This window comes from Callionymus lyra, chromosome 5 (assembly GCF_982586985.1).
Source record: "Callionymus lyra chromosome 5, fCalLyr1.hap1.1, whole genome shotgun sequence".
NCBI classification, from domain to species: domain Eukaryota; kingdom Metazoa; phylum Chordata; class Actinopteri; order Syngnathiformes; family Callionymidae; genus Callionymus; species Callionymus lyra.
Window position 1 is genome coordinate 13,378,321 of NC_141822.1, and position 26,362 is coordinate 13,404,682.

At 39.5% G+C, this 26,362-nt stretch overlaps 3 protein-coding genes across 3 annotated transcripts; all 3 read right to left on the bottom strand.

Moving 5' to 3' along the window:
• Nucleotides 1–490: 490 nt before the first annotated feature.
• On the bottom strand, nucleotides 491–8,372 carry slc30a5 (solute carrier family 30 member 5). The gene is made up of 16 exons (XM_087791025.1): nucleotides 7,950–8,372; nucleotides 7,599–7,721; nucleotides 7,458–7,524; nucleotides 7,295–7,380; nucleotides 6,305–6,392; nucleotides 6,141–6,228; nucleotides 5,992–6,068; nucleotides 4,901–5,071; nucleotides 4,549–4,837; nucleotides 4,278–4,486; nucleotides 3,403–3,560; nucleotides 3,208–3,337; nucleotides 2,065–2,335; nucleotides 1,780–2,006; nucleotides 1,521–1,649; nucleotides 491–744 (listed from the first exon to the last, which is right to left on the bottom strand). Exons 1-16 carry the CDS (start codon nucleotides 8,024–8,026, stop codon nucleotides 574–576), a joined length of 2,361 nt encoding a protein of 786 aa, XP_087647151.1. The 5' UTR covers nucleotides 8,027–8,372; the 3' UTR covers nucleotides 491–573.
• A 1,437-nt stretch (nucleotides 8,373–9,809) lies between these two features.
• LOC148079452 (annexin A1-like) lies at nucleotides 9,810–15,140 on the bottom strand. Its single transcript, XM_087791026.1, has 12 exons — nucleotides 15,102–15,140; nucleotides 14,942–15,035; nucleotides 14,738–14,843; nucleotides 14,486–14,580; nucleotides 13,541–13,654; nucleotides 13,357–13,447; nucleotides 13,155–13,291; nucleotides 12,072–12,165; nucleotides 11,736–11,831; nucleotides 11,484–11,542; nucleotides 10,086–10,208; nucleotides 9,810–10,020 (listed from the first exon to the last, which is right to left on the bottom strand). Exons 2-12 carry the CDS (start codon nucleotides 15,008–15,010, stop codon nucleotides 9,964–9,966), a joined length of 1,041 nt encoding a protein of 346 aa, XP_087647152.1. The 5' UTR covers nucleotides 15,011–15,035; nucleotides 15,102–15,140; the 3' UTR covers nucleotides 9,810–9,963.
• Nucleotides 15,141–16,684: 1,544 nt separating this feature from the next.
• Nucleotides 16,685–25,140, bottom strand: tmc2a (transmembrane channel-like 2a). Its single transcript, XM_087792288.1, has 20 exons — nucleotides 25,104–25,140; nucleotides 23,945–23,983; nucleotides 23,418–23,865; nucleotides 23,180–23,338; nucleotides 23,026–23,116; nucleotides 22,879–22,960; nucleotides 22,695–22,801; nucleotides 22,537–22,635; nucleotides 21,632–21,774; nucleotides 21,404–21,551; nucleotides 20,238–20,426; nucleotides 19,979–20,158; nucleotides 19,744–19,902; nucleotides 19,543–19,671; nucleotides 19,393–19,460; nucleotides 18,918–19,157; nucleotides 18,734–18,859; nucleotides 18,514–18,592; nucleotides 17,310–17,430; nucleotides 16,685–16,878 (listed from the first exon to the last, which is right to left on the bottom strand). Exons 1-20 carry the CDS (start codon nucleotides 25,138–25,140, stop codon nucleotides 16,685–16,687), a joined length of 2,838 nt encoding a protein of 945 aa, XP_087648414.1.
• Between the last annotated feature and the right edge of the window lie 1,222 nt (nucleotides 25,141–26,362).

Sequence of the window (26,362 nt, forward strand, 5' to 3'; positions counted from 1 at the left end):
TTTATTAAACAGCTGATGAGGCTTCATGAAACAGCTGATTTAGTTTCATGAAACAGCTGATGAGGTTTCGTGAAACAGCTGATGACGTTTTGTTAAACAGCTGATGTTTTGTTCAACAGCTGATGACGTTTTGTTAAACAGCTGATGATGTTTTGTTAAACAGCTGATGATGTTTTGTTAAACAGCTGATTAAGCTTCATTAAACAGCTGATTAAGCTTCATTAAACAGCTGATGAGGCTTCGTGAAACAGCCGATTTAGTTTCATTAAACAGCTGATGTTTCGTTAAACAGCTGATGAGGTTTCGTGAAACAGCTGATGACCTTTTATTAAACAGCTGATGATGTTTCGTGAAACAACTGATGATGTTTAATTAAACAGCTGATGAAATTTCATGAAACAGCCGATTTAGTTTCATTAAACAGCTAAGGTGTTGTGGACGTCACATGACTCACGTCTGCAGAAGCTCAGTTATTGATCAGAAAAGTTAAAACAATATATTCACATTTATTCGTTTTTTTTTTAAACTCTATACACGAGAAAAAAAGGGTTTGGTCCGAGGTGCGTGTGAAGGTCACATGATGCACGTTCCGTCCTTCAGGGATCTCATGGATTCCATCTGCTGGGTCATGGCCAGGACCTCCTGGAAGCCGGTGCTGAGTCCAGACATGTGCTGGAAGTACGCCTCCTTCTCCACCTGCACCGACAGGTTGTTGACGCCCGCGTCCTTCAGGATGGCCGTCACCTGCGGAGGACACTTCTGTGTTAGAGCGCCACCTACTGGACGGAGGCAGCTTTTACGATAGAACGTTTTGGAGGCTAAACCCAAAAAAAGAATCTGAGGATTTACATTTATTGAACTGTTGCAGCACATTAAGGAAAACAACTAAAATGTTTTTCTTAGTATATACATTTTAAAAATGACTTTTTCCACTTTCAAAATATCCAATAGTTCACATGCAGGAAAGTATTAAGGATGATAAATTAGTTTAAATACATGTGTAAATACATAACTAAATATTTAAATAAATCAACAAACACGTGAATTAATATTAAAAAAAAAAAAAGATTGAATCAAATAAAGATTTTATTTTTGTTAAAGAACAGTTCTTATTCTTTTGTATATTTACATGTATGTATGTATATATTTTAAAATGTATTTGTACATTTATAAAGGTATTTATTCATGTATTTATAATATAATAATGTAAACATCCTTCATAGGAAAGAAACGACTTTAACAGAATAAAATGTAAATTGACACGATCTCACATGGACGGCAGTAGGCCGCGACGCAGTGCGCCAGCAATCGGCGTCTTGCTTAGGGACACAACAGAGCTGGGATTCAACCGACAACTTCTGAGGCCACAAACAAACCACTGTAACGTCTGAACATTTTATCCCAGCTGAAATAAATCATCTTAGGAATGACATTTATTAAACTGTTGCAGCACATTATGACATTTTTTTAAAACAACTTTTTTATGAAAAAATAAATGTAGTTTTGTGTGGTGTGTTCACCTGCTGGACGATCCTCTGCTCCACCACGTCCAACATCACCTGCAGGTGGATGGTTCCTGCGAGGGTGTTGGCTGAATGTCTCCAGAAGTGAGGGTCTCTGTAGGACAGAACCCCATCGATCTTCTCCACCTGCAGGAGACACGTGTGAGGCTTTGTTAGCGAGCCGAAGAGAAAGAAAAATCATTTATAAAATGTCTGTTTGATCGATTATTGATTATCTGAAATCTGTGACTCGTGAAAACGTCCTGATCGACGTCACCTTCTCCAGCGCCTTGTTGAGCTCCTTCTCCTGCTCCGGCGGCGTCCTCAGCAGCAGCACCTCGCAGGCGTCCTTCAGGAGAGGGATGACGCTGAGGAAGATGAGGGTGGCGATGAAGAGGGAGCAGATGGGGTCGGCGATGAGCCAGCCGAACTGTCGGATGAGGACGGTGGAGATGATGACGCCCACGCTGCCCAGCGTGTCGGCCAGCACGTGAAGAAACACACCTGAGAAGGAGGAAGATGAGATAAGATCTCCTGGATCTTTCAAGATTCGCTCTCCAACCTCTCATGTTGGCGTTCATGCCGCCGCCGCCGCCGCCGCCCGAGCTGTGAGGGTGGCTGTGGCCGCCGTGGCTGTGACCGTGACCGCCGTGGGAGTGTCCGTGACCACCATGGCTGTGTCCGTGACCGCCGTGGCCGTGGCTTCCGTGGCCGTGCTCGCTGTGGGAGTGTCCGTGGTCGTTGGACGAGCAGGTTTTTCCTCCGTGGGCATGAGCGTGACTGAAGGCACAGATCCCCACCAGGTTGACCAGCAGACCGCCCACCGACACCGGCTGTTCAGGGCGGGGAAAAAACTCATAAGAAACATTTTTGTGTCCTTACTTCAGATATAGTCACGTATAGGGGTGTGTCTCGGCAAGAATATGGCGATATAATGTATTTTGATTGAAGTATATATTTGTAGTATTGTCGAGTACTTGACTTGGTGTTGCAGAATTTACAGACCACATGACTCTTGACGAAGTCGTATCTGCTTTCATCTGTTTTTAAACTAAAATATGTCCAAACGTCAGCTTTAAAAAACTGCTGGAGTCGACTGTATCCTCTTGTCCTCAGTCATCGCCCTGATCTCGCAGTATTTCCTTGTCCCTTAAGCTGTGGAGGACGTAATGACTGCTGCCATCTAGTGGCCAGAAGTTTAATTGCAACACATATGATCAGACTTTGATAGTATTTGCATGTTAATTGTAGATATTGTACCTTTTTTTCCCCAAATCGAATTATTTTATTTTATTTTATTCACACTTTATTGAAGTATAAACCATATAAAACTGTGATAAAAAAGCCAAAATGAAAAATGTACAAAAAATGTTTTAAATATCAATAAAGCGTTGTTGAATATTTGATTTATTTGATAAAATGTATCTAACACCACTAGTGATGTGTCGATGAGGCTTCATGAGAGTGTCCTCATTCTCATAGGCCACTAGATGGCGCTCTCTGCTCTATACTCTTTGGCTCTAAACCACCTGACAACATGTTTAGAGCGCCACCTACAGGGCTCAGAAAGTAACCGGACACGTCAAACAGTAACTGACGACGACAGAGAGAGAAGCAGGATCAGAAGAGACGTGAAGAAGGAACATCTTTCTTCAAGTGCTTCCATAGATTATCTGCAGGATAAACAGCAGCGACTTGAACTCACCGTCAACATGTCTGTGTTTATGTTCGGAGGATCCACCAGCCGAGTGACGGACTCCATGAACACGAAGAAGGCGATGACCATCAGGAACAAACCGTTGATGAACCCGGAGAGGATTTCAACTCGGCCGAATCTGGAGACGTCATGCTTTTATTTTGATGCTCACGTTGCATTGCATTCCTTTACTTTCTTAATCACCCGTATGAGAAGATCCTGGTGGCCTTCCAGCGCGTCATGAGGGCGGCGAAGAGGCCCAGGACCAGAGCCGAGCAGTCGAACAGCATGTGGAAGCCGTCGGAGATCAGACCCAGACTGTTGGTCCAGACTCCGTAGAACAGCTCCACGAAGGTGAAGGCCTGAAGATCAAGAGTTCTTCTTGTAAGTCCACGAACACACATATGGACGTATGTCAGCGCCGACAGAATATTAACGGTTGAATTCAACATATTAAACCAAAAAAATATATATATTGAAATCCTTTTAAACATTTCAATAACTCAATAACTTTTATATGAAAAGGTGTTTTTCAATTTGTTTGATAATATTTGAATTTCTAAAATTAATTTATTAAAGATATGTACAGTATATATATTAACAAATTTAAGTACCAATTCCAAAAATAACAAATAAATAATCTTAATTCCATAATATACATTTTTAGTCTTTTTACTACAATATAAACTTTTAGCCAATCATGCGACGCATAGACGATCATGTGATGACGTAGACGCACATAATGAATTATTCAATTGTTCTAAAAAAAACAATACAAATGATTGAATTAAATTATTAAACTATGGAACTTTATGTGTAAAAAAATTAGAAATATATTATATAAATAATAAACAATAAATATATCCTAAACACTTCAACAATTACATTTTTGAATTACCTAATTTAATTATTTAAAAAATGTAAATGCCTGAAAAACAATATTTCAATAAAAAAAGTTTCAAAATTTGAAATGAATAGTTAATTCCACAATTGAATTCTGACGGAACTAACATACTTCCTGACACACAACACTTGCATCTCAGTCGCACTAATGGCTACATTATGAAAAACGTTCCCACCAGGTTGAGGCAGAGGAAGTAGAAGATCTGCCTGGAGTCGTACTCCTCCAGGATCTGCTTCAGCGAGTCTTTGATGAACCTCGGCAGCGACTGCGACGTGTGCTGCAGGGCGTCGCCCATGAAGTTGTACAGCGGGGTCCCCTCGGGGGAGTAGCCCACCAGCTGGCCCTTCTGACCCCTCCTGGAGGGCGAGGACAGGATGCCGGACGCTGCGGAGAAACGGAGTCAGAGGGAGGTCCATCTACAGGGTTCTGGAGGGTGATGGTTCTACCCATGATGAAGAAGACGGCGCTGACGAGCACGCCGCCGGAGAGCACGTGCTCCGTGCTGATCTGCTGCGGGGGTTTGCTCATGGAGCGCAGGTGGTCCGTGAGCGGGTGGGTCCAGAAGTTGGCCAGCAGCAGGCCGCTGAGGAGGAGGGCGGCGGTGCCGTAGCGAGCGCACCGGGGCGCCTCCATCTTGGCGCTGCACACGGCCTCCACGTAGAACTCCAGGATCATCACGGAGAAGATGATCATGGCGAAGGGCAGCAGGAGGGACCACCAGGACTCCACTTTACTCTGGAGAGACCGCTCAAGTCATTCTCTCCCAGGAGGTCCAGAACACGTACGGCTCGTACTCACGTCGGTGGTGGCCGAGAGCACCAGCGCCCACGGCAGCAGCACCAGCGCCGACACCAGGTTGTCCAGCGCGTACAGTCGCTTGGCTCCGCCCAGTTCCACCGACAACTTCCTGGAGAGGGTGTGGAAGCCCACCTTCAAGCACAGAGAGACCACCAGCAGCACCACGCCGCCCTGGCAGGACCACAGACACCAGCGGGATCTTCAGACTCTTGTACATTCTTTGACTAAAACCATCCATGTGAGGAACTTCATCAATGCCATAGAAATATTGAGAGGTTGAATTTAACTTTAAAACATTTTTTGAAGCTTTTCATCCATTTTTCAAATAAATGATTTAGTGATTTCTATTTGGACAGATTGAATTTATTAATTCAATTTAGAAATTTAAATATTTTCATAATTTTTTTGAACACATAGAGTTTGATATTTTTATTCTAATAGATAAAGATAAATAATAAATATATTATAATGAATAAATAAATAAAGGAATAAATAAATTCTCTATATTCAACATTTATTAATTTCTAGCCTTTTATATTCAATATAAAAATGTTGGTATATTTGTGCCACCGTACAATACCAACAAATATTTTTTATATTGAATTACCTGCGAAATTAAACATTCGAAATTTAGACAATTTATTTTTGAATTATTGGAAGAGATTAACCCAACTATGTGTTTAAAAAAATGTAATATTAAATATTGAGAAAAATATTTCAAGCTTTCAATATATACATTTTTAAATATGAATTTAAAAAAATGAAATACTTGAAAAACAAACATTTATGTAAAAAGTTTCAACATTTGAAATGTTAAATGTATTCATTCAATATTTTAACTAAATATTATAAACTACCATAAACTAAAAAAAAAACACGTATTGACTACAAAGCAATAGCCATCGTTCGATGATGCTTCACGATACAGTTTGATAAAGTCTTATTTTCAATGACCACAGATTTCTGCTCAACAATTTTTAGATAATTCAAGGAAACCTCCCAATCATTTTTCAACCCACAGCGCCACCTTCAGAGCTCGGAGACTCACGACACCGTATCATGAAACATCATCAAACCTGCTCGACACTCACCTTGTGGTCTGCGACGCCCAGGAAGGCGATGGCCGTGTAGAGGAGATGTGTGAGCGTGCTGTCGTGATGCCCCTCGGCTGGAAGAGGAGTTCAGGAAAAAACAAACAAACACACGCAGTTCAACGTCATCATAAGGCGGTCGAGGATACGGTGCTCGGCCATCTTTGCCATGAGGTCGTCGTTGTCGAACAGCAGAAGGCAGATGACGGCGATGATGAAGAGGGCGGCGCCTCGAGTCTGAGGAGAGTTGACGGAGGTTATCGGTCGAACGGTGATTATCGGGAAGAAACACACGACCCCGGCTATGTCTCACCTTGGAAGGTCCTCCGCCCGAGCTGGTGAACAAAACAGCCAGGAGGGCGACGACCACCACGTCGCTGTGTTCAAAGAGCAGCAGAGTCCTTCAAGACACAAGAGGATAAATCTATTTATGGTCATGATATTAAAGACTACGTTAAAGAAGGGAAGTGAAGCTTTGCACTCGTATAACTGCCATAAAGTTGGCATCAAAACACACATTAACTCACTCTGTGTAAAAAAATGAGCTGAAATATTGCAACATTTTTGACAGATACCTTAACACTGTATGGATATGGAAAAATATATATATATATTTTTAACATCATTTATTTTATGGTTTATATTTATTTAAAGTGTGAATAAAATAAACACATCTACTGTTTGTATTTACAATTAAATATTTAAATATTCACACCATTTCTATGTTGCAATTTAATGTCCAGACGCTAGATGGCAACGATCCTTATGTCCTATGCTGATAAAGCTACAGTTAAATGTTGCAAGATCCCGGCGAAGACTGAGGACGAGAGGATACAGTGACTCCAGCAGCTTTTAAAGCTGATGTTTGGACATATTTTGGTTTCATAATAAATTAAATCAGTTACGACTTCGTCAAGAGTCATGTGGTCTGTAAATTGTGCAACACCAGAGTCAAGTACTCCACAATACTACAAATATATATTGTCACGAACGTATCACAATAAGTATCATAATTGTATTGTGATATGTATTGTATCACCAGATTCTTTCCAACACACACCCCTCAATAACTCTTGAACAATCTGTGTGACTCAAGAAGCAGAAAATTAGAACTTTCTGGTGATATAATAGTTGCATAAAAGGTTCTTAGAAGCCCATAGCTGCAGGGATGGGTTCACTGGGAGGGAGTGGGACAAAGAGAAAGAGGTGCTGGAGCGTTTAATAAATTAAACTCTGGCCATCTTTACAAAACTGTGGTCACAAAAAACAATAATGTTTTTCCTAATGTCATAGGAGTCGTTACCTCAAAGGTCCACACAGGGTCAGTCCGAAGAAGCCCAGCAGTGATATGACGCAGCTGATCACTGCATGCTTTAATAACTTGATCCACTGTTGACACACAAACCGACACGACGATGAGATGCAGACAAGTCGACACCAGACGTACACTTGTTTACGAAGCACACCTGTCTTTTCGAGATGGCTTTGCCAGACGAGAACGGCTTTTGAACTAAAAGAAGGATAATTGCACTCCTGGAAGAAAGCGGAAGGCAGTGGTCAGTGACATGAGAAACCCAGAATAAAAACGGTCCATAAGGGCAACATACCCCAACTTGAGAATAAATATAAACTGCACAATGTGGACCACTTTCAGGATGTCGTAGGACTCAAATATCCCCAGCGCCTTGAGGACTTTGGAGACAATCAGGAGGACGATGTACCTGGTCAGCCTGCAGAGATGAAGGTGTGATGGTAAGAAAGATGACATTACTACTACTTTTATCTATTAAAAGTATTTTTCATGTCATCTTTAGAAGAGATTTTCCAAAGTCAAGATGCCAAAGGTGGCGACATAGATTACAAACAATAACCTTCAAGGAATATAGGTTTCAATGTTGGTTCAGATGGTTCTGGCTCTGTCTTTGAAAAACGTTATTACAGATGTCAGTGGATATTACCTGGAGTTGGGCACCTCCACCATGCCCAGCTTTCCTCCTGACAGAACGTTGCTGCTGTATTTCTCCTCCATTTTCATCCGCTTTAAATCCCCTTAACGCGTTTAAGAACCTGTAACATCACTGTCACCTGCATGCGGTGTTTAGCTCAGAGTCCATTTGTGGTCGTGAGCGACAGAAAGAAGCTGAATTAGCTCAACATTCCAGCATCACAACATCAGCAGTAAACACAAGCCTGTTAGCTTCAAGCTAGCTACGCTCGTCTTACGAGAAAACTACTTTGCTTTAGGGAAAACCTCAGAAAACTACAGACCCGTGTATATAAATTTCTTTAAAGTTGTACACCGTGTGTGTAAAAAGTTGCAAGAATAAACTCGTGGTGTTTAATTTAGAGTAAATACTGGAGCTGACTTGGACTAGAAACACTTCCGGACACGGTTTACAATCCACGTCATGCACACGGATGCGCGGAACGCTATTGGTGTGGACTTCACGTGCCCCGGAAAAAATAGGAATTTCCACTTCTCCCGATTCCTAATCGTATAAGTAATGTTAACTCGATTAAACAATTATTTGGCTATTTATTTATTTCATTATTTAGCTTTCGATTAATATCTTAACAATCCTTGTTTACTTTTAGACAAACTGTAAACTGTGTAAAACTATTTTATGTTAAAAAATAAGTATTTAATAAATAAAACCATAACTACTGTGTAGTCGAAACGTTTTTACTAAATTAAAAAATAAATGGTTAATTTAATATTAAAAATGTTGAATTTATGTATTCAAATTACTTTCTAACCATTTAATTATTTCTCTTTTAATAGCCTTTTAAATTAAAAAATAAAAATACATTTTTTTTTGTTTTTGTTCGCTATTTGTTACATCTTTGTATTGAATTAAATATTGGATTTTTAGAAAATTCTCTGTGTAAACAATTTGAAAGAAAACAATTAAATTTCAAATTGCTGTCTATTTTTTCATGCATCAATACAGTCAGTGTAAAATTGAAAGTGTAAAACAATTAAATCTAAGAGCAAAATTCAGTGTAAACCAATAAGTTATTTTAAAAAAACCAATGCAAAATAAAATGAAAGTAAAAAAAAAGAAAAGTAACTAAATGCAACGATTACAACTGCTATGTAGTCAAAATTAAAGTCTTCACGTGAGGTTATGGAAGTATGTCAGTGCCATCAAAATATTACATTTTATATTTGAAATGATTAATCTTTGTTGTGTTTCATTTAAATTGTTTTTATTTTTATATTGAAGGGTTGAATATCTTTAAATAAATAAATTTGAATATCTTCAAAATGAATAGGTTTTTTTAAATGATAGAGTTTGATTAACTAATTTCAATAATTGAAAAATTAATGTTCTTTATTTTAAAAATAACTAATTATTAAAATGTATTAATTATAAAAATATATATTTTTCATAGTCAGCCTTTTAAATTAAAATATAAATGTCTTTTGGTATTGTCCAGTGGTGCTGCTATACCAACATTTTTATATTAAATTAAATATTGAATTTTGAGAACACACTTTGCATGAAGAAAACATTTCAATTTCTCACACAGCATTTTTAACTTTGAATTGTTGATAAAAAATTATATTTATTTTCACTATTTATAATTTCTTAGAATGATCTTGACACTGAATTTATTAATGCATTAAAAATCAAATTAAAAAAACAACAACAGTGCTTGAAATGTAATGGTTTTGCAAATTTAAAGTATGTTTTTAATGCTGTAAAATACAGTGTGAAAACACCAAGTGACAAACATGTCCTTCCATACACTCCCTATCCTCATTTATGTGAGTATGATTTGGAATAAAAATGAAAGCATTAAACCAGAATATATACAGAATATTCGATCGACTTTTATTGCAACGATTGGGAAAACAATATAATAATGTTGTTTTCTTTCTTTATTTCCCTAATAAAACACATTTGACACAAGGAGCCGCCATCGCTCTGCTGAAGCTTCATGTCTCCTCAGGGTGGTCTCTAGACCTCAGTGGGGGCCACACAGTCCCAGTAGGACGGCCCGATAGTGTCCTTTGGTGTCGTGCTGTGGGAAGATGGGCGAGTTAGTGAAGTAGAGACGGCATCACTTCGTTTGTTCCATGTGTTCACCAGAATGTCCTCCTGCAGGGTGGTTTCGTACATGGACCGATATTCCTCCACGATCTTCTTCAGGTCCACCTCGGAGCGGCTCACCAGCACACGGATCAGGGTGTCCTCACAGGTGCCGTGACCCTGACAGAAAGTCGACCATCATTTACTGATTGTTGATGTTGGACTAACTTCAGCAGCTCTTTTAGGGTATGATTGAAACTGTGAGCCAGTTTAATGGATGATTAGAATTCATGTTTTTTTCCTACTTTATACACGACAGGGTCTAATTGTATCAGAAATCGATGCTGTTCAGTGAAAAGCAAGTCCTAAAAATAGTGTTCCCCACTTTGGACCGGTTTCATGTCGGCTTTATATTCACAGATCCATCTTTGGATGAAAATAGAAAAAATAAAACAACATTACAGTCCAAAAACACGTTAAGTGTGTGGAAAGTACACCTCAACATATCAACAAGAACTAGAAAAATAGTTTCACAGAGCATTTGAGTTTTATTTATTTTCACTTGTTTTAAGTTTTATTTTTGAGTGAATTTGACTGAGATGATCACCTTGACGTGTTAACAGTAAGTAAGTAAGTAAATAAAGTTTATTTGTAAAGTGCCTTTCTAGACCAGGGTCACAAAGTACTTTAACAAACAAAAACAATACACATTTAAAACTATATACATAAAAGATCAAGACACGTAAGACAAACACAGGAGTCCCAGAAAACTAGGAAAAAACACAAATAAGAAGGTCTTAAGATGTTTCTTGAAGGAGTCAGTAGATCATCAAACACAGAGGAAGATCGTTCCAAAGCTTAGGAGCAACAGTCTGGAAGGATTTCTCTCCTCTGGTCCTGAACCGTGTTCAGGAACCATCAGTAGATTCTGATCCACAGACCTCAGAGCCCGAGCTGGGGTGTAAGGCTGGATCAGATCACTGATGTAAGGTCTGACCATGAATAGATCTGAAAGTAGGAATTTAAAAATTGATCCTGAAAGAAATTGGCAGCCAGTGAAGAGTTTTAAGGATCGGAGAAATGTGAGAGTTTTGTATCAACTGCAGGCGAGACAGATCCTTCTCGTTTAGACACTAAAATAAACTGTTACAATAGTCTAAACGAGAAGACACAAATGCATGGATAATAAACTCCAGATCGTGTTGTGACATCATTTTTCCTAAGTTTAGAGATTTTTCCCAGTTGAAGGAAACAGTTTTTGGTCAGTTTTCTGCAACTAGAGACATGTCTTTGTCAAATACAACACCCAGGTTTCTCAGGCTCAGTTTTACACACAGGCTAATGTTACACCAGAGAACATCCGGTCTGTTTTTTCTTCCAAAATAAAACACAAAACAACAGAAAATAAACGATAAAGGTTATTTTGCCACAACGCAAGCTTCCCAACATACACACCTTCATGGCCTTGTGCAGCTTCTCAGCGAAGAAAGCTGGTTTGTTCCAGGCACACTTGACTGAGGACGGAGACAAAACGTCACTTAACAACCTTCGATTCAATTTGATCTAAAGTATCTCAAGATACTTCAGTTCACATAGAAGAGAAAACAAGGTCCCAGCCCGCCACAATAACGGGCAGAAATCTCAATCAGAACCAGACTCAGAGGGGGAGGAGGGAGAAGAGCAGACACAGGGAGTGAGAAAACTCACCGACGTCAATGAGACAGTCTTCGATGTCTCCTCGAAGCTCCAGGTCCAGGGCTTTGGGCAGCGAGACGTCACTGAGGGAGGCGTATCTCTGGAAGGCTGGCGACACAGTCGAACCATTATTTAGAATCGTTCGGGTTTCTTCCGGGCGTGTCTCAGCTCTGGTTCTACAGGTTTGATCGGGCGTGTGTCGTGTAGCTGCTGCTGTGACCGCACTTCTGTGGTGGACTCAGCGTTTTGACACATGAATTCATTGCCAACTTAGAACATGTTAACAGGTATTAGGTGAAGACAGAGTACAATATTAGAGTCTTCAAATAAAAGCGTCTCATCTCGTACTCTTGGAGAGCTGCGGTCCGCTGCGTTTGGTCAGGATGTTGATGAAAGTGTTGACGTCGATCCCCTCGCCGTCGTCACTGGCTTCGAAGAGAGTCTGCGAAGTGAAATATATTTTGTAAATAAACTATGTTGTTTCTGTTCGGCAATATTTTATTAGTCGTTTAAAAAATCCAATTATAATAAATACATAATAAATAATACTGGAGTGCTGGTGGTGTTTTATTTATAGGTATTTTTTGTCTCTTTAAGTGATGTCCCTGTTGTCATGTAGCTTTTTTTGTTTGTACAATTATGTAAAAAAGAAAAGATAACATCATGTTTAAAAATGCATGAAAGTATTACTGTGAAAAAAATACTCGTAAAAGGTGAAAAAAAAACCCAAAGCTAAATAAAAATGGAATCAATAAATAATTTTAAATTAGTAAAACATTAACACATTTGAACGAGAAGCGAAAAGGCTGTAAAATGCATCATAATTATAGACCTTGAATCATAAAGAAAAAGGTTTTTTCCTGCCTTGGCAGGACGTTTGAAACTAAAAGATTTTAACCCTTGTGTCATCTCAGGGTCAAGGTGACCCGAAGGCCAGGAAACAAATGTGTCTGTTGTATCCCTTGTGTTATCTGAGGGTGAAAGTGACCTGAAGGCCTAAAACCTTGACACTGAGACAAAACAAGGGATACCGCAAACATGTTTGTTTTCGGGCCTTTGGGTCACCCTGACCCTGAGATAACACAAGGGATACCACAAACATGTTTGTTTTTGGGGCATTTGGGTCACCCTGACCCTGAGATAACACAAGGGATACCACAAACATGTTTGTTTTTGGGGCATTTGGGTCACCTTGACCCTGAGATAACACAAGGGATACCACAAACATGTTTGTTTTCGGGCCTTTGGGTCTCCCTGACCCTGAGATAACACAAGGGATACCACAAACATGTTTGTTTTTGGGGCATTTGGGTCACCTTGACCCTGAGCTAACACAAGGGATGCCACAAAAACATTTGTTTTCAGGCCTTCGGGTCACCTTGACCCTGAGATAACACAAGAGTTATGAATGTAATCCCCGGGCCAGCTCACGTGCGCGTCCTTCTGAGCCAGGTCCATGTTCACGTCGTGGCTCTCGTCCTTGTCGGCCTTCAGCATGGCCAGCAGAGCTGTGTTGAAGTCTCCGTTGGTTTCATCGTGGATCACCTCGTCCAGCTTCACGCCGTACACTGTCACCAGAGAAACGTTTCGTCAAACGACACGATGGCGATCGGAGAAGAACCCGGAAACACACCTTTTTCATACACCTGCTTCAGCTCTCGGATCTGCTGGTTGGACCGCGTCGCGAGGATCTCCACCAGGACGTCCTCGTCGGTGCCCCAGCGCTGGAATTACACATGTATTCTTACTGTTCAGTTGAACTGCTTCACTCTTATTAAACCTGACAGGAAGTGGGATGACGAGTGTGTGTGGATCACCTTGGTGGCCTTCCTGATGAGGAAAGCATCAAAGTGGGCCGGAGACATCAGCAGAGCCAGAGAGACGTCCTCCAGGTCAAACTTTAAAGCCGACTTGAGATCCTCGTCCAGCTTCTGCGCCACAAACATGCACGACCAGTGTTACAGCCGTGTTCCACACTCACATTTGCCATTCAAATAATACACTCAAGCGCATTCATACATCTATACAACCACACACAAGTTTTAGTTACTTTCTTTATCCACTCTTGCTTTCACATGTCAGTAGTTTGTGTCGAGGTTTGGTGTCTATGGAAGTATCGGTGCCATCGACTTATCAAATGGTTGAATTTAACTTTTTTAAGGTTTATTTTTTTTTGTAATAATATTTTAATAATTTAATTCAATAATTATTATTTAAAAATGTTTAGTTTTTGTTTTGTCTTAATATTTGATTTTATAATTATTATATTAAAAGGAGGGGATTTATGTTTTCATTATATGATATTTTCAAAATTAATAAAAAAAGAGTTTGATGTTCTAATTCCAATAAATAAATATACATTTTCTAAATTCAATATCTTTTAATTTGTAGCCTTTTAAATTCAATATATAAATGTGAGTAATATAGTGTCACTGTGATCTGTATACCACTATTATACCAACCTTTCTATATCGAATTTAAAAGGCTAATTAAAGGCAAATTTTAAAAAATATTTAATATAGAAAATCTTTTTACTTATCGGAATAAGAATATCAAACTCTATGTTTAATTATTGTATTTAAAAATATTTAATTTCCTTTTAACCAATACTTAATAAAGAGATTTTAAATTCAACATAGAAATTATTTAAAATATAATAATAATAATAATAATAATAAAGAATGCTTAAAAAAATAACAATATATCAATAAAAGAAATTCAAGTTCCAACTGTACTTTGTACTTCCATGTGTGTCATCTCACCTCCCCAGTCGACGCCTCATAAACCGCTTTGATCTTCTGTCTCTGTTCGTTGTTTCTCTTGACCAGGACGGAGATGATCACGTCCTCGTCGACTCCTGTCAAGACCCAGTTGAGCGCACAGACGTGAGGACTGGTCAGAACTTTGACTCGTAGTGCAACATACATTACATCCCATTATTTATTGACATTTACCGTCAATAAAAGAAGATTCCGGGGGAAGACTTGGAAAATAACGACGGGAAGTTTACGAACCTTTACTTTCGATGGCGCTCTGGAGAACAGAGACGTCGCTGCTGGCGTGGAAATTGGGGTACGGTGCCACGGTTCCATAGAACTTGGGTTTAGGTTGACCCTTCACCTGAAGGACGGATACAAATCAAGTTAAACCTTTTTTTTTTATGGGTCTTAGAATTACAATTTCATGTCAAATTTAGGTAAACAAAAGAAAACACTTACAGTCACAGTGTCTTCCTCAGGGTTCCTGTCACGAATAATACTCTTGAAGAATTTCTGGAATATGGACATGTTGGCTGGTCTGTGGCGACGGTTCCTGTCGAGGACAAGAGATTAAAAAGATAAAGCGAGTGATGACTGTATTCCAGCTGGACGTCCGAACCTGTGGTCACACCCTTGTGCAGCAGATCTGCTGCTTGTATTTAACACGGCGGCTCCACCCCTTCAGGGCAGAGGATCGTCTGGCATGCACCTGCAGAGCATCGACCAATCGTCTGACACTTACCTGCCGGGCGACAGGTCGAGCCACTCCTCGGTGTGTTTCTTCAAACAAAAGTCAAGGGAAAAATGTAGCTTCTCAGTCGTTACGAAACTAGAAACTCCACATCTTGCCTTGAGTTGAGGAATCAAAGAGTTGAAACTCATTTCACTGATCATAACAACAGTTGATGATCGACTCAAGCTTTATTTCAGCATCGTTGCTACATTTGAAGAGGTGCCAGTCGATGACACTCTCACTGCAGGACGAGCAAGAGTTTACAAACACAGACTCGCTGATTCGTTTTTCAAAATAAACTTAGTTGAATTAGTTTATTTCACACATTCTTCAATGGAGCAGCGCGAGGAATCCTACGAGCCGAGTTTACTCTTGTGTCACATTAACTAAATAAGGTTCCAACAGCTTAGGGCGGTGGTGGGATGTTAAATTTCCTAATGGGCCTCATTTTATACAGCAGCTGTTGTGGGGCCCTCAAGAAAAAAGAAAAGAGCGAAAGGTATAAAATTATATTTATATGCTAATGTTATTTTTTGTACAATTCTTTTTAAATCTGATATAAATTGACCTTTTTCAGGGCCAAGAAACAAAAACCCAAAACAAAAACACCATAGTCATGTTTAGATATTACTAATGAATAATATAATTTAATACAAAATAAAAAATTTAGTTTCTAACTGGTTGTACAGACGTTTTTAAATTATTTTACACTTCCCATGTTGCTTTAAGATCAGTAATGGACAATTTTCCTCCAGGGCCACATTTAATACAGCGGCTGTCGTGAGGGGCCATCAAACCAAAAACATACCAGAGAAAAGTATTAATATAAAATAATAAAAGAGCTTAAAGCTAAGCGTTGTTGCAGTTTATATACATTTTTAAATTTTAAATTTCTCATTAAAATCACTTTATTTCCAAATGTGTTTATTAATTAATTAATTTTCTTTTAAGGGCAATAAATACTCAGAAAAATGCTAATGAAGGAAGACAAAAGTCCTAAAAACAAAAACGCTATATTCACATTTAGAGGCTAGTGATGAATAATAGAAATAAATACAATATAAAATTGTTAGTCTCTACAGGATAAATACAGATCCTGTAGAGACTAAATACAGTCAAAGTGCTGCATATCACTTCACCTCAGGTCTGCCTTAAGGTAAACATTTATTTATTATAAAGTTCCTACATGTGTTTCTTATTCATCTGTCTATGGTCACATCCCTCCAAACAATTCCATCATTTCTCATTATTTAAGATATTGTTTTAAAACATTAGCCTGAGCCAACAATAAACACACGTCTCAGGATCAAGCAGACAAGTTCAAGTACCTGAAGAGACAGATGATCACCTGTGTTGATGAAGAAGAATGAAGACGTGCAACAACAAAACCTTCAAGCTACAATCACAACACCTTGTTTGTGTCGTGTAGACATGACATCTTGCTGTAAGGAATGTCTGTTTTTACTGCTTCATTTCGGAGGCGGCCCCCTCCCACGACCAGGTCCAGCGCCAGGCCTGGCTCCGGGTCCCCTCGGCCCGGGTCCTCGAGTCACGGGACCTTGAGCGTTGGGATTGGACGCGGCCAGCGACACGTCTTTCTGCAGGTTGACGCCTTTACCCGGTTTCCCCCTGGTCGGTTTGGCGTCTGGTTCTGGTTTTTTCTCTGAAATAATTTGGTATTTTAAGTTTAAGAAAAGTAAAATACAGGAGCTACAAACTTCTGTTACATCAGCCGCCTCACACTTACATAGACAGGAATTTAGAAAAACGTTTATTTCCCAGCGGAAATTTGAGTTCTTATAAATATGTTGAGTAGGAAAATGAAGGTCTTCTGCGTCTAATGATTTCTTCTTTTTCACACCGGACTTTGTGTTTGGAAGTTTTGTGCCGATTTTGCACTTTTGAAATCTTTGTATCTCCAGGTTTACAACACAAAAACTTTTCCATTGTTCTTCTCCATTGAGGACGGAGTTTTAAAATATCAAAATAATTGTCTTTTCTAAAAATGATTGTATATATTTGATGCCAAATTGCCTACAAAGATGTTTCCTACATACCCGGAAATGTGTTTGAACGTGGCATCATACGACTGACCTGGCTCAGGTGGAGGAGGAGGAGGTGCGAGCGAGTGGTTTGGAAGCAGGTCTTCCAGGTCCTTCATCACCTGGTTGGTGCTGTCTGTGTTGTTCCGCCTGTTCTTCTCCTCGTCCCGAGCCTTGAATCACAGTAAATACCCTCTCATCACTCAAGGGTCACCATGCTTTATAATTTACATTGTTGACAATAGTTTATAGACACACGTTACATTTGTACTGCTGGTTATTTCTGTTTGTTTGCAAAATAACATCAATATAAGTTCCAGGAAATTTTGCTTCAAGACACATTTCAAGTGTATGATGCGATTCAATTTGGATTCTGGGTTTTTAAGGTTTTAGAATTCAACTTCCATGTGTTGCTACTTCTTATTCTATATTGTTTACTGTAGAGCTAATGTCACTGGTGGCTTTATAGAAGTAAAGGTGCTTCATGAAACAGCTGAAAAGCTAAAATAGATAAATAAGTTAATCGTGTGTGTTACTTAAATTTAAAGTTACGGCAATGGTGGAACTATTTTTCACGGTTTCTAGGTGGGGGGGGCTTATTGATGTACCCACAGGCAGACTGCTCACACAAGAGTACAAGTTTTTGGAAGCTACTTTTTCTTAAATGTCTTCCCGGCTAAATGTATTTATTTCCCATTATACATACAATAAGGTGAAGTGCTTCTATTTACAATGTTATCATTGTAATTATTAGAAGTCCGTTGTTTTTAAATGTCCTTTAAGACTTTTAAAATGTAGTTTTCACGGCTGAATAAATGCCTGTATTCACAGCGAGTATCCATTGGGTTTGTCATATGAAAGTCGAGGGAAGTCACAAGGTATTACGTCTTCACTTTAAAAGACCACTAGATGTCACTCTCTGCTTCATGATCTTCGGCTCTCACTGATGAACTAAAGATACTATCATGATACCTCATCAGTCGTCTCATTAACCCATAACTACTTTATAGAAAATTTGCTTTTACTCAGTTTTTGCTTCTTAGTCACAGAACTTTTGACGTGAGCTTGAATTAAGAACATGGTTTTGATTTTTTTTTGTATGCCTCATGGTTGTAGGATTTAACAAAGCCATGTGTAATTAGCTCCTTGGCAGACGTATGTGCCAGCTCGGTGCGTATTCTGTTTATACATTTCAATCACTGTGTGTTTTTAAACAACGTTAAAACTATTTTATGTGGCATATTGTGCACATTTACCATCTGCATCTTCTTCTTCAGTTCCATGTTGGAGTTTTGGTAGGCCTCGGACACAGAGTTCAGATAGTAAATGGCAAGTCTGCGATGTGTGGAGAACAAACAAAACATATATGATTGAAATAGTCATGTAAAACATTTGGGATCTTACTTTTATAACATTTTGTGTCGTTATTCAAGACAGAAAAAGATTTGAAGTGTGTGTGTGTATTTTGACACTCACACCATGAGCAGAACAGCTGGAATAATGAGTCCAGGATTAGCTGCGTAGCTAAACAAAGTCCCCAGGAAGGCTGGAAGGTCCAGATCGATGGTCTCCATGATCACATCAAACATCTTGCCCTTCCCACTTAAGACGGAAACGTATATATTAAACACGCTCTAGGTCTTCCCATCCACGCTCTTACCTGAAGGGTCCGCAGTCGAAGGAGGGCGGCAGGGTCATGATGGTGTAGACCACGGGCAGCAGGCTGAGGAAGAGGATGAGCAGCAGCAGACCCATGTAGAAGTTGTTGGACTTGGAAGCCTTGAAGACTCTCTCGTGTGGGACGTTCGTCGCCATCACTGCCCAGCACTGATAATACATGGAGCTGAGCAGACGGAGGACGTTGATGCCCACCAGACCGGGCGCATAAAAGGCACCCATCCTTAAAAAAAAACAGTGCACATGTCAACGGGTCTAGAGTCGTCTCCATGGTCTGCCCTTCTCTACAGTCTTCTTTCCATCCCTCTGTATCCCCTCTATGAGTCTGGTTCTTCTCGAGGTTTCTGCCTGTTAAAAGGAACCTTTTCCTTGCCACAGGAATTTGATTTAATGGGATTTCCAAAAATGTCTTCTTGACAATGATGTTAAAAAAAAAACAATCAACATCAACAACTCACCAGATCATTCCTTGGTTGAAAACCAGTCCCAGCACGTTCCCACTGATGTCAAACTCTCCGTATGACGGCTGTGAAATTGAAGGGACATAATCAAGTGTTACAACTGAAACTGGGTCTCACCTGAGAGACAAATTCAATCATCAGACTCACAAATCCTGCCTCCAGGTCCCAGCACCAGCAGTAGTTGAGGAACCGGACGATGACGGCTCGGGCAAAATCCCCGATCAGGATGGTCAGATATGTCACTTGGATGTCTGACACCGTCAGTTTGACAAACTCCTACAAATGAAGGTTTCTGATTATGAAGCTTTCATTTTCTTAAATACAAATTCAATCTTTTAATTTATTTACAATTCCGACAGCAGTCTCCCAGCAGGGTCCCCTGATAACATCTGAGGGGTCCATGGGTGGCGGAGTGGATTCAGTGTCATTTAACAGACGTGTGTAGTTTGCATAATACTCCTTCATCGCCCACAAGGACGCGTTCCTAATGGACTGCTCTTCCTTCAGCTGCAAATAATTGATCAAGACAATGAATAATCTGCACAGACGTCGAAGAGGAAGGTCTCAGTAGGAGCCGTTTCACCTTATTTTCCACTTCATCGAACAAGGCAAACAGAAACGTGTAAAGGTTCCCCAAGAAAAGAGCGAAGATGCGGCCCAGCTGCCACTTGAGGGCGATACGGGGGTGATAGTCCTCCAGCTCAGCGATGGTCTCGAACAGTGGCGGACAAACCAGACCCAACAGAGACATGATGATCTCCAGCTGGATCGAACAAAACTTGTATCGGTGAGAAGTGCAATTCCATGTGTGCTCGTTCTGGATTCATGGCAAACATAGTTACCTCGTTCTTCTCGTACCAGCTGAGATCATCTCTCGAAGCAAACTCTTGAGATCTCTTCACCACAAAGTAGATCAGGTAGCCGCTGCCGCCGAGGCTGCAGGTGATCAGGAAGTTGGCCAGGACTCTCAGGAACCGTCGTAGATGGATGTTCTCGTCCTTCTGGTTCTCTTGCTCGTCCACGATGGACTCCTGTTAATTGGACAGTGAGTCATGATCCTTCTGGAGAATCCAATGCACCCAAGTTTAGACTTTTGTAAACCTGCTTAAATCCACACCAATTTGGTGCTTGACTTGGTAAGTGAGTCAAAGCTCTGACGCACTCAAGGGACCACAATGTCAGACCCAGTCCAAGTTGTGAAAAATTAAAAATGTAAGTATTTTCAATTGCTTGATTAAACAGTCGCTTTGACTTGTATTGTGAATACTGCATGTACTCAATCATTCACTTCCTGTCTCTTCTACCTGTGTCTCTATTATGTTGAGCTTAACTAAAGGCACATGGTAGGAACTCATCATCATGACTAGACAACCTACTTCAACCACCTGAGTCCAGAACTTTTTGCCAGATCAAAGGAATTCCTGCCTCAGTAAAGTTGTTGCTTCAGTCTTGTTTCCAAGAGTTTGGACTCTGTGTAATTTGTTACGGTTTTTTTTTATGCTCCTATGTACGAGAGCTTTTGTTAGTTTCTTGTTTGGAGGGATTTTTACCTCTGCTCAGTTTCGAGGTTCCCCTTTTTGTGTCTTTTTGATTTATTTTTCATTCCCCGGTTCGGTGATATTGATATTAAATTGTATACTTTTTCTGCTCACTTTGTCATCTGCTAAAATCCCGCACCTGCTTTTGAGTTCCGTCATATTCAGACCGTAATATATAAAAATAAGTTTGTAGGAAGATATGGATCCCAGGCCTTGCATTTAACACGTGGAGTTTCATCAGTTGTGTGATTCTTGGGCACCCGTCTTGGTCTTAAACAAAACAACTGGGAAACCAAAGATTGAAATGTATAACTCATTTATTTTGCACAATTTGATAGTTCAAGATTTATCAGGGAAACGCTCTTGATACCTGGTGGTCATAATGAAATGGTCTATAGGTGTGTAGCTTATTTTTAAATGTTGGTGGTTGTCGTTCAATGTTAAAAAGTCCTTTAAGGTCCAAGAGATACCTTGAAGCTGGTGGTGATCGAGGCGTACTTGTTGTCAGCCGTCTCCGAGTTACCAATCAGGTAGTCCCAGCTGGTGAACATCTTCCAGGCAAAAGTGAATTCTCCTTCGTCTCCGTCGCCTCCTCCGACATCAGCATTCTTAGCCATTCTGAGGAACAACGTTAGAGTCGAGATTTAAGTTAAGTTAAGTTAAGTTAACATGTCGACAAACTTATTTTCAAGCCTCACGTGCGGATGACGACCATCAGGCTGTAGCCAAACGACCCGATCCCGACCATGAGGTAAGACAGAGGCAGTCGAAACTTCAACAAGCCGATTGTTCTCTGGTCGTTGTAAAATCCATAAAAAAGGACGGAGTATTTGCAGAAGCCCTGAACAAGGGAGAAAAAGAAATCTGGATGTAATAAGATGTAAAAATAATGTATTTATAAATCATTATAAATCATCAATTCTTTACCGGTATTAGTCCTTTTTGTTGTTTTCGTGCACATTTTATCTTCATAGTTTTTTTTAATTTTAAGTGAGTATAAAATAAAATAATTTTCCATTTGATTTACAATTAACAGACCAATAATACATTTGTGGATTTTTGTGTTGCAATTAAACTAGTAGCCACTAGATGGCAGAAGTCATTAGGTCCTCCGCAACTGAAGGAACATTGAAATCCTGAGAACATTGAGATCCTGGCTGTGACTGAGGACGAGAGGATACAGTCGACTCTAGCAGCTCTTAAAGCTGATGTTTAGACATATGGTTTCAAACCTAATGAAAGCAGTTACAACTTCATCAAGAGTCACGTGGTCTTTAAATTCTGCAACACCAGAGTCAAGTACTCCACAATACTACAAATATATCAGTGTCCGCAAAATATCGTAATGTTGCTCCTGTGCGTATAGAATCGCTTGTTTCTTGCCAATACACACAGTAACTCAATAATATTTTATATATTCAAGTAAGACATTTTTCCAATTAAAATGATCGAAATAAATGAAAGAAAAAAAGCAAGATTTTCTTTTATTCTGATGCCACCTAGCAAAATAAAGGATAATATAATTTAACCAAAACGTCTTTTTGACTCGCTGGTCATCACATTGAGGAGAATTCATTAACAATACTTCAGATATTATTCTTACATTGAAGTCCATGAGTACTGAGTAGTCCTGTGCTGTGTCCTGTTCTGCTCTCGGCACCGTCTTCCTGGGTATGGATCCATATGGAAGACCCATCAGAACCTGTGGAATGATTCATATAAGCTTGAGGATGAGTTATTGATACACCAACAGTATCTCACCTCCGGAATCACCACAAGGCCAAAGGTGAAACCGAACAAAACCAGGTTCATCCCGTACATCCACCGGAGGAAGATGAAATAAGACGCCACTGATGACCCGAAGTGACCTTGAGTGGAGGCAAGTTTCGACATGTCAACATTCTTCCACTAGAGGTCGCTGTTCAGCCCATAAGATGAAACTCACTTTCCACCTCTTTGATTTTCCTCTCCCAGGGAATACAAGCAGTTCTGAAATTCTCAAAATCTCTTTGAAACTTAATCCATTTCTGAGAAAAAAACAAACGTAAGACACAAACACATCGCAAACATTTACTGTCTGTATGTGATTCACCTTCGTCATCATCACTTTGTAAGCGTACCACTTCCTTCCTTTCCCCTTACCAAGCGCTCCTTCAAACTTATCCACAAATTCTTGAGCTTCTCTGTAAAGTGAAAACACGTTTACGGGATGAATTGGAATCACAACCGTGTGGGAAGCCTTTTACTTGAGGTGCACGAGCCGCCTCTTCATCCTCCAGGGCTTGTTCCTGATAGTTGCGATCAGTTTCTTCTTCTCCTCCACCTCCTCCATCAGCTGAGCCAACTCTCCCTCGGACATCGATTCTTCCTCTGAATCGTCGGAGTTGGAGCTTGAGTCGGATGAGCTGAGGATTTCAAAGAACATCCACTTATGGTCATTGAAATTATTATTTAATATATATATTATATTTAACCTGACCTCACCTGTCACCTTTCTTCTTTTTCTTTTTCTTGTCATTGTCTTTGTCCTTTCCCTTGTCTTTTCCTTTGTCCTTTCCTTTGGTGTCGCCCTTTTTCCCTTTGGTGTCCTGCTCCTCTTTGCCTCCTTTCTTTCCACCGCCCTTCCTTCCCTTCTTTCCTTTCTCCGCCTCACTCTCCTCATCACTGTCCGGAGCTGCTTTCCCTCCTTTCTTCTTATTAGCCGCACCTCCTTTCTTCTTCTTCTTAGGCGCATCATCTTCACTTTCATCATCCTCATCACTGCCGCCACGTTTCTTGGCGGGCTTCTTCGCGTTCGCCCCCTTGCGTCTTCTTGGAGCTTCATCTTCCTCTTCATCCTCCTCATCCTCACTTGCTTGTTTCTTGGCCCGTCCTCTCGCACCCCCCCGGGCTCCTCCTGGCCTCCTGTTGCCTCTCCTCTGTGCTACAGCATCTGGAAAAAACAACAACTTTATTATCAAATTACTGTCGAGTGGATTCTTGTTATGGTCGTGAAACAGTGTCATATTCACCTTCGTCTTCACTCAGCTCAGTGTCTATTTCTATCCCAACTGCAAAAAAGAAACGTGTTGTTTATCGCGGTCTCCACATAAAACATGTCATGTTGTTACAGATGGTTGCTTTAATGTTGATCATTGAAGTTATATTTACTAGTTTTTAAACATACTTTGTACAATCTTTAGCTGTTTACTGTCTGTATATATATGTACAACATTTACAAAAGCTCACTATAACATTTGTTGAAACTGTTTTTATATTGTTTAAAATTATATATTGAATAAATGTTTTATTTAACAGTTTTACGGTGCAAAATAAGCTTATAAATACACATCTGCAGTAATATTTTATCTATTAAATCGCCTGTATTTATTAGCAGCATTGCTAGCAACATGCAGCTAAAGCTAGCTTTCTCATCTAAAAAAAAAAAACTACTTTAAAATGTACCTACACACAGAGCAATAAAGTCTATTTTTCGGAGAACAAAAACATTGTAATAATCACAACTATAAAGCGTTCATGAACTTGCCTTTTCACTGTATCACACCATATAAACTACATTTAAATGACATAAACGCGCCCAATGCATCATGGGAAAAAATATCACATTTTAGAAATAATAAACAATTTATTACTCCCTAATATGTTTGTTTAAAACTCAATTTTAGTATAATTTTTTAAAGTGAAGGATAATCCGATATTTATCCAAAAAATGAATTGAATTGTGAATTTTAAATTTGCTTCTAATATGAGGTTTGCCAGCATTAATAATAAAAATACATTTTATTCAAGGTTGGCTTTCTAGACATTCAAGGTCACCATAAAGGTTCATTTTAAAATGCTAAACACATCACAGATAAGAGATGCAGAAATGAAAGTGGATACAAGTGCAAAAAAAAAATAAACCATGTGCAATAATTATTTAATAATATGACTTTATTATGTATATTCTTAAAATTAGCAACAAATGTAATAAGCACATGTAAAATGTAAAAAATGTAAGCAAGTATTGTCCTCCAACAACATAAATGAGAAAAAAACTTGAAATAGGTTTTATTTTTTGTGCCAACAAGATATAGAAATTTAAAGTAATCCCACTGATCCATTACACTTTAAAGAATGTTCAAGTAAAGTTTTCGGTTAAAAAAAAATTTTTTAAAAGAAAATGTTTACCTTCTTCCAGAGCAGAGACATCACTTTTTCGGGGCATGATCAAAAAACCGTCTTCGTCTTCTTTACTCTAGTATGGCAAAGGCAGATCTGTTCTACTCTGAATCCCAGCCAGCACCCAACTCAGGTATCCCTCAAGGTGTCACCATGACGACCGCCGCACGTGCCGTGAAGGACGTTTGGAGGATTGTGTAGAAAGTTTATTAAGAAGATGTGAAAGATGTCCATAAGCAAGAGACATGGAGGATCATGTTCATCTAGGACAAAAGAATGCAACAAAGCTTTATTTTTAACACCTTGGGTTACGACTCCATCTCACTTTTCACCTGGTAAATGGCCAAAATAGATCCTATTAACTCATGTGGAGAAACTCTCGCTTGTCTGGCTACTGTCTACACCACACACGGGTTTCAGTTTCTAAACACAGACCACAGCAGAGTCACCTGACACCGCTTTAAACTGTGAACACCCAAACTTTTTTTTACTTTCATCATTTTTTACATTGGGCAGGAACCGGCGGAGCTCATCTGTGCGTAGAACCGAAAAAGAAAAACCATCAACACCTCATTGAATAATGGAGTAGAGATCCATTTTCACATCCAAAATGATTCGATTACACGGTCTTCAGTTTCCACAGGTGATCACACACGCAAGGAGGCGTACAGGTGACACATCTGGCAGGAGAAACCGAGAAGATCCCGTTTCTCCGCCGGGCATCATTAATTCACAATTTTGACAGCTCTTCGTGCATCGAGTGACAGTGGGATTATGAAATTATTTAGAAAATCACAATATATTAAAACATTGGAAAAATAATGTACCTTATAATTTGAAATTCATTTTCCCAAACACAAATGTATGTCATTTCATTCTATTACTATGCGATGAGCATATTAATGCATCATTCCTGTGTAATATGCTGCAAAATAAATACAATCTTGAAGCTGAAATGCTATACTAAAAGGAGGGAAAAAGTGAAAATTGAGTCCAAATAATCAGCTCAAACCTCACGATGAGATAAAACATAGATCTGTGTCATAGACTAGTTTATCATGGAGATCTATTGAATAAGAAAAATATTGACATTTACTCATATGAAGCTCAGTTTTCTTTCCGTCACGACAAACCCCAACAGAGAAACATTTGGCGTTTCATTATGTTGCAGACGTCACATCCTGTATTTCCCCAGAGTGGCAGGAACAAAATGCACATCATCATCATTTGAATCAAGATTAAAAGTCGCTGCTAAATAATAAATAGGT

Bases quoted from the DNA above. Each gene is read 5' to 3' on its own strand.
- LOC148079452 (XM_087791026.1), bottom strand. From the start codon at position 15,010: ATGTCCATATTCCAGAAATTCTTCAAGAGTATTATTCGTGACAGGAAC. The intron at 14,581-14,737 runs GTTCGTAAACTT...GGGTCTTGACAG, and splicing joins GAGCGCCATCGAAAGTAAAG to GAGTCGACGAGGACGTGATC. The intron at 13,292-13,356 runs GTGTGTTTCCGG...CTCTGGTGACAG, and splicing joins GAAGCAGGTGTATGAAAAAG to TGTACGGCGTGAAGCTGGAC.
- tmc2a (XM_087792288.1), bottom strand. From the start codon at position 25,140: ATGCCCCGAAAAAGTGATGTCTCTGCTCTGGAAGAAG. The intron at 19,461-19,542 runs GTGAGTCTGATG...TCAATTTCACAG, and splicing joins GGGACCTGGAGGCAGGATTT to CCGTCATACGGAGAGTTTGA. The intron at 18,593-18,733 runs GTGAGTGTCAAA...CACACATCGCAG, and splicing joins CCAGCTGTTCTGCTCATGGT to ACTTGCCATTTACTATCTGA.
- slc30a5 (XM_087791025.1), bottom strand. From the start codon at position 8,026: ATGAAAATGGAGGAGAAATACAGCAGCAACGTTCTGTCAGGAGGAAAG. The intron at 3,338-3,402 runs GTGATTAAGAAA...TGACGTCTCCAG, and splicing joins ACCAGGATCTTCTCATACGG to ATTCGGCCGAGTTGAAATCC. The intron at 1,650-1,779 runs GTGACGTCGATC...TGTCTCCTGCAG, and splicing joins TCAACAAGGCGCTGGAGAAG to GTGGAGAAGATCGATGGGGT.